The sequence below is a fragment of the Oncorhynchus gorbuscha genome, linkage group LG02, assembly GCF_021184085.1.
Source record: "Oncorhynchus gorbuscha isolate QuinsamMale2020 ecotype Even-year linkage group LG02, OgorEven_v1.0, whole genome shotgun sequence".
NCBI classification, from domain to species: Eukaryota; Metazoa; Chordata; class Actinopteri; order Salmoniformes; family Salmonidae; genus Oncorhynchus; species Oncorhynchus gorbuscha.
Window position 1 is genome coordinate 107,649,384 of NC_060174.1, and position 18,626 is coordinate 107,668,009.

General features: G+C 45.8%; 1 protein-coding gene across 1 annotated transcript in view; it reads right to left on the reverse strand.

Moving 5' to 3' along the window:
• Window positions 1-5,529: 5,529 nt before the first annotated feature.
• LOC124015309 (ubiquitin-like protein 3) overlaps window positions 5,530-18,626 on the reverse strand; it is a 42,134-nt gene continuing 29,037 nt past the window's right edge. Inside the window, exons 3-6 of the mRNA XM_046330470.1 lie at window positions 15,252-15,360; window positions 13,267-13,353; window positions 10,412-10,489; window positions 5,530-8,693 (exon numbers count right to left, since the gene is read on the reverse strand). Of these exons, the coding sequence (XP_046186426.1) occupies window positions 8,641-8,693; window positions 10,412-10,489; window positions 13,267-13,353; window positions 15,252-15,360 (327 nt within the window). The 3' untranslated portion in view covers window positions 5,530-8,640. The remainder of the gene's footprint in view (window positions 8,694-10,411; window positions 10,490-13,266; window positions 13,354-15,251; window positions 15,361-18,626) is intronic.

Sequence of the window (18,626 nt, forward strand, 5' to 3'; positions counted from 1 at the left end):
TCCGATCAGAGGAAGAGGAAGAAACCAGCCGGTACTTACCACACTGCATCTTGGTCCGATCAGAGGAAGAGGAAGAAACCAGCCGGTACTTACCACACTGCATCTTGGTCCGATCAGAGGAAGAAACCAGCCGTTACACACTTGATGTTTTTGGAACTGGTGAATCTGATACACCAATGTAGACTCAGATGTTTTTATATAAGTATGACCGTTATCAAACAAAACATGCATGTGATTCATGTTTATCTCTATTTCCACTTTTTGTGAATGCTATATTTTGCTGGAAAATGGCTGTGTTTATTGTGGTTTGGTGGAGACCTAACATAATCGTTTGTAGTGCTTTTGCTGAAACTTGAAATCGGACACTTTGGTGGGATTAACAACAATATTAACTTTAAAATGATGTAAAACACATGTATGTTTTAGGAATTGTAATTATGAGATGTCTGTGGTTTGAATTTGGCGCTCTCTATTTTCACTGGTAGTCGTCATGTCGATCTCGGTAGTGGGATTGAAGCCATAACAAGTTTAAGCTCCGCACCATGTCTCTCCATCCTTGCTGTTTATCCGTGTGTGCGTGTGTGCGTGTGTGTGTGTGTGTGTGTGTGTGTGTGTGTGTGTGTGTGTGTGTGTGTGTGTGTGTGTGTGTGTGTGTGTGTGTGTGCGTGTGCGTGCGTGTGCGTGCGTGCGTGTGTGTGTGTGTGTGTGAGAGAGTTTTTCTTTGACATCTGTTGGGAGAAATGACTGATTTACAGTTCATGAGGGTTGCCTAATCACACGTATGAAGTTTTGGAAAGATGTGACATTTTTATCCCTTCGAAACAGCTCCTATGTCCCCAATTTAAGGCACTTCCAGTTGGCACAGGAAGCTATAAGTCAACACATATCCTCATTGGGGAAGACTTTTACAGAATAATCCTGAGTTTAAACTCTTGACGTTAAGAATGGACTGATTTGCAGGGTTGAAATGTTTTCACAAACTGCAGGTTGGGTATATCAAAACACCTTTGGGGTGAATTTAACCACTTCCGGGTGCTCCAGGAAGCTTAGAATCAATCTGTCTCTGTAACTTTTTTTTTTTAAAAAACACATTGTTTTAAGCATCACCAATTGTACAATTGTACGATTTGTCTTAAATTACGATAGATAAATGGCTGGTTCATTTTTTTTCCTGACTCCGTAGGTTCATGTACTTTGACATGAAGCAGTCAAATTAGCGTTCTATTTTTTGACTACAGGAAAAGATGACTGATCACGCCCCCATTCTCATCGATGGGGTTGTAGTGGATCAGGTTGAGAGCTTCAAGTTCCTTGGTGCCCACATCACCAACAAACTAACATGGTCCAAGCACACCAAGACAGTCGTGAAGAGGGCACGACAAAACCTATTCCCCCACAGGAGACTGAAAAGATTTGGCATGGGTCCTCAGATCCTCAAAAGGTTCTACAGCTGCACCATCGAGAGCATCCTGACAGGTTGCATCACTGCCTGGTATGGCAACTGCTCTGCCTCCGACCGCAAGTCACTACAGAGGGCAGTGCGTACCGCCCAGTAAATCACCATAATAACCTTCCTGCCATCCAGGACCTCTATATCAGGTGGAGTCAGAGGAAGGCCCTATAAATTGTCAAAGACTCCAGCCACCCTAGTCATGGACTGTTCTCTCTGCTACCGCATGGCAAGTGGTACCGGAGCACCAAGTCTAGGTCCAAGAGGCTTCTAAACAGCTTCTAACCCCAAGCCATAAGCCTCATGAACACCTAATCAAATGTCTACCCAGACTATTTGCATTGCCCCCCCCTCCCTCTTTTACACCACTGCTACTCTCTGTTGTTATCATCTATGCATAGTCACTTTAATAACTCTACCTACATGTACATACTACCTCAACTAACCGGTGTCCCTGCACATTGACTCTGTACCGGTACCTCCCTGTATATAGTCTCGCTATTGTTATTTTACTGCTGTAACTGCATTGTTGGTTAGGGGTCTGTTGTATTCAGCGCACGTGACTAATACAATTCGATTTGATTTAATTTGATAACTGATAACAGAAGAGTGCTTTACAAGTAATCAGGGAGTAATGAAGTTCAGGTGTGTTGCCAGGACCAGTGGTTAGTAGACAGGAGGCTACACTCTACCTCCATATTGACTCTTAACCAGTATGGATAATGTATAGCATGGGAATCTACACTCTACCTCCATATTGACTCTTAACCAGTATGGATAATGTATAACATGGGAATCTACACTCTACCTCCATATTGACTCTTAACCAGTATGGATAATGTATAGCAGGGGAATCTACACTCTACCTCCATATTGACTCTTAACCAGTATGGATAATGTATAACAGGGGAATCTACACTCTACCTCCATATTGACTCTTAACCAGTATGGATAATGTATAACAAGGAATCTACACTCTACACTCTACCTCCATATTGACTCTTAACCAGTATGGATAATGTATAGCATGGGAATCTACACTCTACCTACATATTGACTCTTAACCAGTATGGATAATGTGTAACAGGGAATCTACACTCTACACTCTACCTCCATATTGACTCTTAACCAGTATGGATAATGTATAGCAGGGGAATCTACACTCTACACTCTACCTCCATATTGACTCTTAACCAGTATGGATAATGTATAGCATGGGAATCTACACTCTACCTCTATATTTAATCTCAAATAATAATAAAAATATTGGTCACATACATATGTTTAGCAGATGTTATTGTGTATGTAGTGAAATGCTTGTGCTTCTAGCTCCGGCAGCGCAGTAATATCAAACATGTCTAACAGTTTCACAATTCCTAGTCTATGTCTAGAGGTAGCCGCCTCTGATGTGCTAGTGATGGCTGTTTAACAGTCCAATGGCCTTGAGATAGAAGCTGTTTTTCAGTCTCTCGGTCCCTGCTTTGATGCACCTGTACTGACCTCGCCTTCTGGATGATAGCGGGGTGAACAGGCAGTGGCTCGGGTGGTTGTTGTCCTTGATCATCATTTTGGCCTTCCTGTGGCATCGGGTGGTGTAGGTGTCCTGAAGGGCAGGTAGTTTGCCCCCGGTGATGCGTTGTGCAGACCGCACCACCTTCCGGAGAGCTTTGCGGATGTGGGCGGTTTAGTTGCCGTACCAGGCGGTGATACAGCCCAACCGGATGCTCTCAGTTGTGCATCTGTAAAAATTTGTGAGGGTTGTAGGTGTTACGCCAAATTTTTTCAGCCTCCTGAGGTTGAAGAGGCGCAGCTGCGCCTTCTTCACGATGCTAACTGTGTGGGTGGACCAATTCAGTTTGTCTGTGATGTGTACGCCGAGGAACTTAAAACTTACTACCCTCTCCACTACTGTGTGTGTGGACCATTTCAGTTTGTCAGTATGAATAATGTCTAATAAACAGAGGAGGCTGCACTCTACCTCCATACAAAACTAAATGGAAAGCCCTCTGCTTGTCTTTTATTTATTCTTAACCAGAGTCATGCCATGTTGTAGCCAGAAGATGGCGCCAGATACCACGAGCTACCTCTACAGTGCAACTCCTGTGAATGCTGCTGGTGAGGACAGAGAAGAGGACAGAGAAGAAGAGGACAGAGAAGAAGAGGACAGAGAAGAAGAGGACAGAGAAGAAGAGGACAAAGAAGAAGAGGACAGAGAAGAAGAGGACAGAGAAGAGGACAGAGAAGAAGAGGACAGAGAAGAAGAGGACAAAGAAGAAGAGGACAGAGAAGAAGAGGACAAAGAAGAAGAGGACAGAGAAGAAGAGGACAGAGAAGAGGACAGAGAAGAAGAGGACAGAGAAGAAGAGGACAGAGAAGAAGAGGACAGAGAAGAGGACAGAGAATAAGAGGACAGAGAAGAGGACAAAGAAGAAGAGGACAGAGAAGAAGAGGACAAAGAAGAAGAGGACAGAGAAGAAGAGGACAGAGAAGAGGACAGAGAAGAAGAGGACAGAGAAGAAGAGGACAGAGAAGAAGAGGACAGAGAAGAGGACAGAGAATAAGAGGACAGAGAAGAGGACAGAGAAGAGGACAGAGAATAAGAGGACAGAGAAGAGGACAGAGAATAAGAGGACAGAGAATAAGAGGACAGAGAAGAGGACAGAGAAGAGGACAGAGAAGAAGACAGAGAAGAGGACAGAGAAGAAGAGGACAGAGAATATATGACTGAAAGTCCCATATTAGCTTCATACGTTCAATTACATTTTCATATAACCATTTTTATCACCTCAGGGGCAATTAGAAAAGGCACGTCAGGTTGACAAAATACCAGTCAATAGTCTAATGTTTACTGCCTTGGATAAAATCGGCTGCACAATGATTATTATGGTCATCACAATGATCACATTATTATGGTCATCACAATGATCACATTATTATGGTCATCACAATGGGTCACATTATTATGGTCATCACCAAGCAACCTGAATGGGTCACCAAGCTACCTGAAAGGGTCACCAAGCTACCTGAATGGGTCACCAAGCTACCTGAAAGGGTCACCAAGCTACCTGAATGGGTCACCAAGCTACCTGAATGGGTCACCAAGCTACCTGAATGGGTCACCAAGCTACCTGAATGGGTCACCAAGCTACCTGAATGGGTCACCAAGCTACCTGAATGGGTCACCAAGCTACCTGAATGGGTCACCAAGCAACCTGAATGGGTCACCAAGCTACCTGAAAGGGTCACCAAGCTACCTGAATGGGTCACCAAGCTACCTGAATGGGTCACCAAGCTACCTGAATGGGTCACCAAGCTACCTGAAAGGGTCACCAAGCTACCTGAATGGGTCACCAAGCTACCTGAATGGGTCACCAAGCTACCTGAATGGGTCACGTAAAAGCTACCTAAAAGGGTCACCAAGCTACCTGAAAGGGTCACCAAGCTACCTGAAAGGGTCACCAAGCTACCTGAATGGGTCACCAAGCTACCTGAAAGGGTCACCAAGCTACCTGAAAGGGTCACCAAGCTACCTGAAAACTGTCTTCAGAGAATAGCTCTAAGGAGTCTCGTAAAACATATCTGAGAAATTCCATGTCGGTGTGATTAGTGTTTTTGTCTCTCAAGGTGACCCTTATTAAACAGAGACCTCTGTTCTGCTGTTATAGTTCTAAATGAGGATACTGCTGTTTTTAAATTGAGTATGTTATCGTGTTTTCAACCTCCATCATTTTGTATGCATGTACTGCAGTGGAGTCTGTTGAGGGGAGGCTGGAACGGAGCGAATGGACTGGCATCAGAAACACATGTTTAATGTATTTGATACCCTTCCACCCATTCCACCTATTCCACTCCAGTCATTACCACGAGCCCCGTCCTCCATTCCACCCATTCCACTCCAGTTATTACCACGAGCCCCGTCCTCCATTCCAACGATTCCACTCCAGTCATTACCTCGAGCCCCGTCCTCCACGATTAAGGCGCCACCAACCTCCTGTGACGTACTGTTGTCGCCGGCTGGAGAAACCTTGTACTTTTAACGATCAAATACATTAAAATCAATCAATCAATCAAACCAAATGCACTTTCAATCATCTTTATTTGTTTAAAAGATGTATGTATTCCATGTGAAGAAGAGGGGTCAAGAGAGAAGAAGCATTTAGATTACTATTATTTACAATCCGTTTGAAAAATGATTTTTAATATTATCACTGTACAAGCTTGAAACTCTGATTGCTGAGAAACTATACTCTTTGGGCTTACGTCCCAAATCGCATCCTAATCACCTACAAAAGTGCACTACTTTTGACCAGAGCCATATGGGTAGTGCACTATGCAGGGAAATATGATACAATTTGGGACGTAATCCTTTAAGACCTAGTGCTGCAAGAAAGCAAAAAAAAAATTACAAAATAAAAATAAGGATTATATTAAACTATGAACATTTGAAAAATAAAAATAAAAAAACATATGAGAAGTATAACATGTTTACAATAATTGTGTACGTCAATGATTAGGAGGATGGTTCTGTTCTGCTGCTTGAAATACAGTATGTTGGCTGCGTCCTAAATTGGCACCTTATTTCCCCTAAATGGTGCACTACTTTGGACCCCGGCCCTATGTCTGTAAGTAGCCATGTCTGAGCTAGAAAAGCCCATAAGACAGGAGGAGCGTGAGGTAGCTTGATGTACAAGTACACCCCCTGGACAGGACGCTATAGCCTATCACAGGTTATATGGGCCACAGTTGAAAGTAGTGCACTATATATGGAAAACGGGAGCCAATCAGAGGGAGGGGGGGGGAGACACAGACCCTGTCACCAAGGTAACAGTTTGAACCACTGTCTAAAGCTAGCTAGCTAACCCATGGTGTACACACAGACACTAAGATACTGTATCAACATACTGGATCTATTGGCCTCAACTTGTTCAATATAACATTCATATTAAATATATTCTACACATATGGTAACTTCTTTTTATATATTTTTTTATATTATTCCCATTGGAAAAATATAAAATAGAATAACATTTTCTTTTTACAGGTTTTTGATGTGGTGGGCGGCGGGGGGTCAGAGGTTACTGGGGCGGGGGGATGGCGGGGGTCAGAGGTTACTGGGGCGGGGGGATGGCTGGGGGTCAAAGGTTAAGGAGGCACATGCATTCAAAAATGGCTGAAGAAGAGAGGAGGGAGGGAGAAAGGAGATTTGGAAGAAAATAACTCTTTATTCCAGATTGGTTTCTTTACCTCGTAGACTTCAAGACTGATAACTACACTATGAAGAGTGTCCGAACACGCTTTTTGATAATTTGAAATTAAATTTCACTTCCTTATGTTATAAAATACATTTTACTAGGACAAATATGATTATTCATGTTCTGAATTGCTCATTATTATATATATATATATATATTTATATTAATTTTTAAAGTCTGATTTCGTAGCCTAATCCACCCGATAATAAGCACTCTGCCGACATAGAGGTGCAAGGTTTCTCGTAACAACTTCTGAGGATTTAAAATATTGTGGTCGTTGTCGTCTACCAAGTTGTTTCTACAGGTCGAGAAAAAATTAATTTGACGTGAAATAAATGTAAAAACTATATATATATATATTTTTTAAAAGCTTGGTATTTCGGGGACTCGTTTGGTTTTGTGAAAAATCTTCTAAAAAAATATATTTTTTTAAAAGAAGAAAAAATTTCGAATGAATATGAAAAGCGTTACACTAAAATCTGAAAATACTACATGTCATGTCTCTGAACAGATATCAGATATCTATATGAATTGTATTTTTGTTTTATGTCCTGCAAGGGGAAAGAAAAGATGAGTTCCAGGGGAAAGATGCCTTCATTCTCAGCATCGAGCTGACACCATGTTGTGACATTTTCAGGATTTTTTGACCCCTGTTGTTTCTCTGACCTCTGTTGATTTTGTCGCCCCAATTCTGACCATCCTATCATGGTAAAAAAAAGTGCAATAACCTTTAAACGGCTCAGAGACATAGAGACATGGAGTATTGGTTTTCTTAGAGGATTATCTACACAATTAATATATTATTTTACCCAATGATTAAAAGAGGCGTTTTTGATCGACACCCTACGCTTTTTTGTCGTAGAAAAGAGAGGGAGGGATATTCTGTCTGTCTTTCCCCTAGTTCCTAGTCCCCTCGTTCAGGGAGAAAATGGAAGATGGAGGAGGGACATTCTGTCTGTCTTTCCCCTAGTTCCTAGTCTCCTCGTTCAGGGAGAAAATGGAAGATGGAGGAGGGACATTCTGTCTGTCTTTCCCCTAGTTCCTAGTCTCCTCGTTCAGGGAGAAAATGGAAGATGGAGGAGGGACATTCTGTCTGTCTTTCCCCTAGTTCCTAGTCTCCTCGTTCAGGGAGAAAATGGAAGATGGAGGAGGGACATTCTGTCTGTCTTTCCCCTAGTTCCTAGTCTCCTCGTTCAGCGAGAAAATGGAAGATGGAGGAGGGACATTCTGTCTGTCTTTCCCCTAGTTCCTAGTCTCCTCGTTCAGGGAGAAAATGGAAGATGGAGGAGGGATATTCTGTCTGTCTTTCCCCTAGTTCCTAGTCCCCTCGTTCAGGGAGAAAAGGGAAGATGGAGGAGGGATATTCTGTCTGTCTTTCCCCTAGTTCCTAGTCCCCTCGTTCAGGGAGAAAAGGGAAGATGGAGGAGGGATATTCTGTCTTTCTTCTCCTAGTTCAGGAAGGATGAGCGATCTGACAGAAGGAGGAAAGGACTGACTGTCAAAACACAGTCAACAACATGTTATTATGGCCAAACAACAACAAGGTGGTTGGTTGGTTGGTTGGTTGGTTTGTTAGTCAGTCATTGGTTGGAACCTTGGTGGGGTAATAAAACAGTAGTTTATCCATCCATGAACTAGTGGAAGATTTAAGGACAGAAGTGATAGAAACTTCTCTATACACAGGAGACCGTGTGTGTGTGTGTGTGTGTGTGTGTGTGTGTGTGTGTGTGTGTGTGTGTGTGTGTGTGTGTGTGTGTGTGTGTGTGTGTGTGTGTGTGTGTGTGTGTGTGTGTGTGTGTGTGTGTGTGTGTGTGTGTGTGTGTGTGTGTGTGTGTGTGTGTGTGTGTGTGTGTGTCAGCATGATAGAGAGACTGCAGGACAGGACATCCAGTGTGTTGGTTGGATCCAGGGTGGATGATTAAAGAGGGAGGGAGGTATTTACAGGATGACACAGCAGTTACTCTCTCCAGTCTTCTCTCTGTTTCTCTGACCTGAGGAGGAACACAATAACACACGGTCAACACACGGTCAACACAATAACACACGGTCAGGACACGGTCAACACACGGTCAACACAATAACACACGTTCAACACACGGTCAACACACGGTCAACACACGGTCAATAACACACGGTCAGGGTCAACACACGGTCAACACAATAACACACGGTCAGGACACGGTCAACACACGGTCAACACAATAACACACGTTCAACACACGGTCAACGGTCACCCGGTCAACACAATAACACACGGTCAACACACGGTCAACACACGGTCAACACAATAACACACGGTCAGGACACGGTCAACACACGGTCAACACAATCAGTTCAACACACGGTCAACACCCGGTCAACACAATAACACACGGTCAACACACGGTCAGGACACGGTCAGGACACGGTCAGGACGCGGTCAACACAATAACACACGGTCAGGACACGGTCAGGACACGGTCAACACACGGTCAACACAATAACACACGTTCAACACACGGTCAACACACGGTCAACACACGGTCAACACACGGTCAACACAATAACACACGGTCAGGACACGGTCAACACACGGTCAACACAATAACACACGTTCAACACACGGTCAACACCCGGTCAACACAATAACACACGGTCAACACACGGTCAGGACACGGTCAGGACACGGTCAGGACGCGGTCAACACAATAACACACGGTCAGGACACGGTCAGGACACGGTCAACACACGGTCAACACAATAACACACGTTCAACACACGGTCAACACACGGTCAACACACGGTCAACACACGGTCAACACAATAACACACGGTCAGGAAACGGTCAACACATGGTCAACACAATAACACACGTTCAACACACGGTCAACACCCGGTCAACACAATAACACACGGTCAACACACGGTCAGGACACGGTCAGGACGCGGTCAACACAATAACACACGGTCAGGACACGGTCAGGACACGGTCAACACACGGTCAACACAATAACACACGTTCAACACACGGTCAACACACGGTCAACACAATAACACACGGTCAACACACGGTCAGGACACGGTCAACACACGGTCAACACAATAACACACGGTCAACACACGATCAGGACACGGTCAGGACACGGTCAGGACACGGTCAACACACGGTCAGGACACGGTCAGGACGCGGTCAACACACGGTCAGGACACGGTCAGGACGCGGTCAACACACGGTCAGGACACGGTCAACACACGGTCAACACGCGGTCAACACACGGTCAGGACACGGTCAGGACGCGGTCAGGACACGGTCAGGACACGGTCAGGACACGGTCAGGACACGGTCAGACCTCAGATGGAAGACAAATCGAGTCAACAATTAACACTAAACATAACACTAACACTAACACTAACACTAACACTAACACTAACACTAACACTAAACATAACACTAACACTAACACTAACACTAACACTAACACTAACACTAACACTAAACATAACACTAACACTAACACAAAAACATATTGTAGGCAAAACTAACGCTGATACAAAGCACAGGCTAAATGTGTTGGCCATTCATAAAGAGAGTAACTGCACTACATTTGATCTGAGTAAAGACAGCATTTCTGAGTTTTAGCGTGTGAAAGTCCCCGTAAGGGACCAGTGAGGCGAAGGAACAAGGGATGAATGAAAGTCTGGCAGGAGAGATGAATGAAAAGCCTGTTACCTTGGGAGTTTGGCTCGGGCAATGTCTCTCTGGCAACTAAATGCATCACTGTGGATTTTCCCAAGGGTAATTTGAGAGCTGAGAGAGGGGAAGGAGAGGAGGAGGAGAGGAGGAGGGGAGAGGGAGAAGAGGGGAGAGAAAGAGAGAGGGAGGAGGAGAGGAAGATAGAAAGGTTAGTCAACAGACAAATACTTATTACAAAGCAAATATATCATCATAGTCATTTGGCTAATATATTATAGAATAGAGAGAGAGAGAGAGAGGTAGAGAGAGAGAGAGAGACAGAGAGAGAGAGACAGAGAGAGAGAGGTAGAGAGAGAGAGAGACAGAGAGAGAGAGAGAGAGAGAGAGAGAGAGAGACAGAGAGAGAGAGAGAGAGAGAGACAGAGAGAGAGAGAGAGAGAGAGAGAGAGAGAGAGAGAGAGAGAGAGAGAGAGAGAGAGAGAGAGAGAGAGAGAGTGTGTGCAGGGGTGAGACAGGGATGAAGCTTAAACCTCTTTAATTAACATATGGTAGAGCATGGCGCTTGTAACGCCAGGGTAGTGGGTTCGATTCCCGGGATCACCCATACGTAGAATGTATGCACACATGACTGTAAGTCGCTTTGGATAAAAGCGTCTGCTAAATGGCATATATATGATCTGGTTCTTCTGTCACCAACCAAGGAGGGCCTACAGCAGCACCTAGATCTTCTGCACAGATTCTGTCAGACCTGGGCCCTGACAGTAAATCTCAGTAAGACCAAAATAATGGTGTTCCAAAAAAGGTCCAGTCACCAGGACCACAAATACAAATTCCATCTAGACACTGTTGTCCTAGAGCACACAAAAAACTATACATACCTTGGCCTAAACATCAGCGCCACAGGTAGCTTCCACAAAGCTGTGAACGATCTGAGAGACAAGGCAAGAAGGGCATTCTATGCCATCAAAAGGAACATAAATTTCAACATACCAATTAGGATCTGGCTAAAAATACTTGAATCAGTCATAGAGCCCATTGCCCTTTATGGTTGTGAGGTCTGGGGTCCGCTCACCAACCAAGACTTCACAAAATGGGACGAACACCAAATTGAGACTCTGCACGCAGAATTCTGTAAGGCAATTCTGTACAACGTAAAATACCAAATAATATATGCAGAGCAGAATTGAGACGATAACCACTAATGATCAAAAGCCGTTAAATTCTACCACCACCTAAAATGAAGCGATTCCCAAACCTTCCATAACAAAGCCATCACCTACAGAGAGATGAACCTGGAGAAGAGTCCCCTAAGCAAGCTGGTCCTGGGGCTCTGTTCACAAACACAAACACACCCTACAGAGCCCCAAGACAACAGCACAATTAGACCCAACCAAATCATGAGAAACCAAAAATACACATTGGAAAGAATTAGCAAAAAACAGAGCAAACTAGAATGCTATTTGGCCCTAAACAGAGAGTACACAGCGGCAGAATACCTGACCACTGTGACTGACCCAAACTTAAGGAAATCTTTGACTATGTACAGACTCAGTGAGCATAGCCTTGCTATTGAGAAAGGCCGCCGTAGGCAGACCTGGTTCTCAAGAGAAGGCACTCTGCCCACAAAATGAGGTCAGGACTTTAACTCTCAACAGAATAATCTGCACCTCAGTCTCCTCTCCCTCCAGTCCCCCTCCCCCCCCCCCTCCTCTCCCCCCAGCCCCCCTCCTTCTTTCTCAAACTCTCTCACCTCCCTCCTCTTCTGGGAAGAGTGTGTTTCAAGTCTAGACCAGGTGTTCTATTTCATGAGAGATTTAAATGACTGTGGCTGAGGGCATAGTACAGTACCAGTACACACACACACACACACACACACACCGTCCGTGCAGCAAAAGACCGACAGCCAGTTTGGGACCACAGGAAAGGTAACAACCTAACACACTCTCTCCTTCCCTCCTTCCCTCTCTCCTTCCCTCTCTCCTTCCCTCTCTCCCTCCCTCTCTCCTTCCCTCTCTCCTTCCCTCTCTCCTTCCCTCTCTCCTTCCCTCTCTCCTTCCCTCCTCCCTCCCTCTCCTTCCCTCTCTCCTTCCCCTCTCTCCTTCCCTCTCTCCTTCCCTCTCTCCCTCATATGACCACTCTCCTTCCCTCTCTCCTTCCCTCTCTCCCCTCTCTCCTTCCCTCTCTCCTTCCCTCTCTCCCTCATATGACCACTCTCTCCTTCCCTCTCTCCTTCCCTCTCTCCCTCATATGACCACTCTCTCCTTCCCTCTCACTCTCTTCAGCCCTCTCCCTCCCTCTCTCTCCCCTCCCGTAAACACTGTCTGAGGTCTACCCAAACCCAAACACAGTGCTTCCCTTTCCTGCCCAGTCTCTTTCCTTTCCACCCTGTCCAGTCAAAGCAAGTTTGTCTCTCTCTCTCTCTCTCTCTCTCTCTCTCTCTCTCTCTCTCTCTCTCTCTCTCTCTCTCTCTCTCTCTCTCCCTCTCTCTCTCTCTCTCTCTCCCTCTCTCTCTCTCTCTGTCCCTGTCTCCCTGTGTCTCAGTGTGTGACTGTGTGACTGTATGTGACTGTGTGTGACTGTGACTGTGTGTGACTGTGTGACTGTAGTGTGACTGTGTGTGAGTGTGACTGTGTGCGTGTGACTGTGACTGTGTGTGTGTGACTGAGTGAGTGTGTGTGACTGTGTGTGAGTGTGACTGTGTGTGTGTGACTGTGACTGTGTGTGTGTGTGTGTGTGTGTGTGTGTGTGTGTGTGTGTGTGTGTGTGTGTGTGTGTGTGTGTGTGTGTGTGTGTGTGTGTGTGTGTGTGTGTGTGTGTGTGTGTGTGTGTGTGTGTGTGTGTGTGTGTGTGTGTGTGTGTGTGTGTGTGTGTGTTTGTGTGTGAGCTTTCACCTCCTAGTGTGACGTTTCCATGTAGAAAACGACCCTGGTAGATGAGCCTCAGGATATTAGGACTGCTGACCTGTTCCTCCTCCCAGTCTGAAAGAGAGATGAAGATCACCCTCATCATCATCATCGCCGTTGTCACCATCATCTATAGTATTCCCAGTTTTTCTGTGTGATTATGTCTCATGGGAGAGAGAAAGATAGAGAGACAGGAAGATAAGGAATAGAGAAGAGGGAGAGGGGAGAGGGAGAGAGAAAAGAGGAGAGGGGAGAGGGAAGAGAGGAGAGGGGAGAGGGAAGAGAGAGAGATGTAAGAGAGGGGAGAGAGAAGAGAGGAGAGGAGACTGAGAGTAAAGAGAGGGGAGAGGGAGAGGGAAGAGAGAGAGATGTAAGAGAGGGGAGTTGGAAGAGAGGAGAGGAGACTGAGAGTGAAGAGAGGGGAGAGGGAGAGAGGGAAGAAAGGAGACAGGAGACGGAAGAGAAAGATGTAAGAGAGGGGAGAGAGAAGAGAGGAGAGAGGAGAGGAGAGATGTAAGAGAGGGGAGAGAGAAGAGAGGAGAGGAGACTGAGAGTGAAGAGAGGGGAGAGGGAGAGGGAAGAGAGGGGAGAGAGAAGAGAGGAGAGGAGACTGAGAGTGAAGAGAGGGGAGAGGGAGAAAGGGGAGAAAGGAGGGGGAGAGGGAAAAGAGGAGAGGGGAGAGAGGAGAGGGGAGAGGGAGAGGGAAGAGAGGAGAGGGGAGAGAGGAGAGGGAGAGGGGAGAGAGGAGAGGGGAGAGGAAAGAGGGGAGAGGGAAGAGAGGAGAGGGGAGAGAGGAGAGGGGAGAGGGAAGAGAGGAGAGGGAAGAGAGGGAGAGAGGCAGTGGAGTCTGGACACCATAAACTAACCCACACACACAGCTGTGATACAGGGCCCGTGAGGAGATCTGGCCCAGGGCCTTCGAGTGAAAGCTACAGTATCTTTGAGCTCATTAAGGTGGAAGATGTCAGATTCCCACCAGAGTCCCTCTTCAGAGAGCACCAGACACACTGTGGAGGAGTCCAGTAGATAGTCATTGTAATACTACACGATGTAGGCTACAGCTTTGTGAGGTGTCCAGGGACGTCCCCGAAGACGATTTGAAGACATCCTCAAAACGACGTGTCACGGTCCCCGGGAGGTTATTGTCTAGCTCAAAATGTTTTCACATGTAGTTTCCTGGTATAATAATAATAATAATAATATATGCATTTCTTTTAAAATGTTTTCATACATGTAGTTTCCTGCCATGCTCTACCAACTAGCTCACGTGTAGTTTCCTGGTATCATGTGTAGTTTCCTGGTATCACGTGTAGTTTCCTGGTATCACATGTAGTTTCCTGGTATCATGTGTAGTTTCAAGGTATCACATGTAGTTTCCTGGTATCATGTGTAGTTTCCTGGTATCATGTGTAGTTTCCTGGTATCACATGTAGTTTCCTGGTATCACATGTAGTTTCCTGGTATCACGAGTAGTTTCCTGGTATCATGTGTAGTTTCCTGGTATCACGTGTAGTTTCCTGGTATCATGTGTAGTTTCCTGGTATCACGTGTAGTTTCCTGGTATCACGTGTAGTTTCAATGTGTCACGTGTAGTTTCCTGGTATCACATGTAGTTTCCTGGCATCACATGTAGTTTACTGGTATCATGTGTAATTCCAGGATATCTGTGTAGTTTTCTGTGTAGAAATTTTGCGTCCTCATTTTGTCACATTTATTTCACGAGCTAATTTTTTCACATGTTGCTTTTACATGTTGTCAAATGTTATTACATTAAGATCACATGTGATCACGTGACATCCCTGTGTGTCACCCATTGGCCAGTTGTGGCAAAATGCGTAGAATTGCAGGAAATGAACGTAATTGTTTTTCTTCTTCAGCCAAGAGGAGGAACACTAAAATGTTTCACCTGCAAGATGGGCGCCTCCAAATCTTATTTAGGTCCCCCAAAAAGACTGCTGTGTGGTGTCACTCACCCATTGGCCAGTTGTCGTAAACGTGTTTGGCGATGTCTGCGGCCGAGGCGTTGGGGGAGAACAGGAACTCTTTCGTCTTCCCACTGACCAGGATGAGACGTAGGTTAATCTGAAACACACAAGAGGAGAGGAAGGGGTGAGGAGCTGCTATACAAACAGACCAGGACAAGAAGAAATCGCTTTAAAGCACGTTATCAAACCAGCTTATAGCTCATAGCCTGAGAGAGCCCTGTAACACACACACACACACACACACACACACACACACACACACACACACACACACACACACACACACACACACACACACACACACACACACACAGGCACACACATAGCACTACAGGAATTTACAAACAATACAATCTCTCTCACACACACACACACAAAACACACACATACACACACAGTACAAGTACACACTGCTATATGATCACAACAAGCAGATCAGGAAAGATTAAATTAATACTTTCAATATCGCCACACACACACACACACACACACACACACACACACACAGAGACACACACACACACACACACACACACACACACACAGAGACACACACACACACATTAAACACACACACACATTGAACACACACACACACATTAAACACACACACACACATTAAACACACACACACACATTAAACACACACACACACATTAAACACACACACACACATTAAACACACACACACACACACAGGAAACCAGGCTGTGTTTATGAACTCTTATTATTATTGTTCACGAGGGTAGAAAAAATATTTTTTTTAAATACGCAATGTACCTTCAGAGATACAGACTGTTGGCTAACCTGAAGGGGACAGATTATTAAACCCCAAAACATTACTATAATTTACAGTGTTAATCACAGGAGGCTGCTGAGTGGAGGCTCATAATAATGTGTGATACCATTCCACCCATTCCACCCATTCCACCCATTCCACTCCAGTCATTACCACGAGCCCCATCCTCCATTCCACCCATTCCACTCCAGTCATTACCACGAGCCCCGTCCTCCATTCCACCCATTCCACTCCAGTCATTACCACGAGCCCCGTCCTCCATTCCACCCATTCCACTCCAGTCATTACCACGAGCCCCGTCCTCCATTCCACCCATTCCACTCCAGTCATTACCACGAGCCCCGTCCTCCATTCCACCCATTCCACTCCAGTCATTACCACGAGCCCCGTCCTCCATTCCACCCATTCCACTCCAGTCATTACCACGAGCCCCGTCCTCCATTCCACTCCAGTCATTACCACGAGCCCCGTCCTCCATTCCACCCATCTCCTCCCCAGTCATCAACCGGGGGCCCCCAAGGGTCCTCCCTCTCCTGTACTCCCATTCCACGACTCGTGGCCACGCACGCCTCCAACTCAATTCAAGTTTCCGACACAACAGTGGTAGGCTTGATTACCAACAACGACGAGACGGCCTACAGGGAGGAGGTGAGGGCCTCTTGGAGTGTGGTGTCAGGAAAATAACCCATTCCAAAACTAAGGAGATGATTGTGGACCAGAGAAACAGCAGAGGGAACACCCTCCATTCCACATCGATGGAACATTCTAGTTTTAAGTTCCCAGCATCATCACAGACAAACTGAATTGGTCCACTCACACTGACCATTCCAGCGCCTATTCCACCTCAGGAGGCTGAAAAAATTCGGCTTGTCACCAAAAGCACTCACAAACTTCTACAGATGCCAATCGAGAGCATCCTGGCGGGCTGTATCCATTCCAACTGCTCCGCCCTCATTCCAGAGGGTAGTGAGGACTGCACAACGCTCCAAACTTCCCTTCAGGACACCAACACCACCCGTTGTTACAGGAAGGCCATAAAGATCATCAAGGACATCAACCACCCGAACCACTGCCTGTTCACCCCTATCATCCAGAAGGCGAGGTCAGTACAGGTGCATCAAAGCTCCGAGAGACTGAAAAACAGCTTCTATCTCAAGGCCATCAGACTGTTAAATAGCCACCACTAACATTGAGTTCCACCACACTGTCATTGACACTGACCCAACTCCAGCCATTTTAATAATGGGAATTGATGGAAATGATGTAAATATATCACTAGCCACTTTAAACAATGCTCCTTATATAATGTTCCTTACCTACATTATTCATCTCATATGCATATGTATATACTGTACTCTACAACATCGACTGCATCCTTATGTAACACATGTATCCTCCACTTTAACTATGCCACTTTGTTTACTTTTCCACTCATCTCATATGTATATACTGTACGATACCATCTACTGTATGCTGTTCTGTACCATTCATTCATATATCCTTATGTACATGTTCCTTATCCCCTTACACTGTGTATAAGACAGTAGTTTTGGAATTGTTAGTTAGATTACTTGTTGGTTATCACTGCATTGTCGGAACTAGAAGCACAAGCATTTCGCTACACTCGCATTAACATCTGCTAACCATGTGTATGTGACAAATAAAATTTGATTTGATTTGATTTGAGCCCCGTCCTCCATTCCACCCATTCCACCCATTCCACTCCAGTCATTACCACGAGCCCCGTCCTCCATTCCACCCATTCCACTCCAGTCATTACCATGAGCCCCGTCCTCCATTCCACCCATTCCACTCCAGTCATTACCATGAGCCCCGTCCTCCATTCCACCCATTCCACTCCAGTCATTACCATGAGCCCCATCCTCCATTCCACCCATTCCACTCCAGCCATTACCACGAGCCCCGTCCTCCATTCCACCCATTCCACTCCAGTTATTACCACGAGCCCCGTCCTCCATTCCACTCCAGTCATTACCACGAGCCCCGTCCTCCATTCCACCCATTCCACTCCAGTCATTACCACGAGCCCCGTCCTCCATTCCACCCATTCCACCCATTCCACTCCAGTCATTACCACGAGCCCCGTCCTCCATTCCACCCATTCCACTCCAGTCATTACCACGAGCCCCGTCCTCCATTCCACCCATTCCACTCCGGTCATTACCACGAGCCCCGTCCTCCATTCCACCCATTCCACTCCAGTCATTACCACGAGCCCCGTCCTCCATTCAACCCATTCCACTCCAGTCATTACCACGAGCCCCGTCCTCCATTCCACCCATTCCACTCCAGTCATTACCACGAGCCCCGTCCTCCCGTGCTGTTAAAATAACACTACAATAGAACAGATGTTTCATTTTGTCGTTATAATAAGGTTGGTAACACAAATCTGTTGCAGCTCAAGTCGATTACAAAGTCCCACAATGCAATGCTCTCTCTCGGGGCTGGCTGGGTAGCTAGCGACACACAATAGCCACCAAAGATAATATCCGCATGTGAAGTAGCTAGTTAGCTGTAAAATGGACGAAACAAACTGCTCTCTC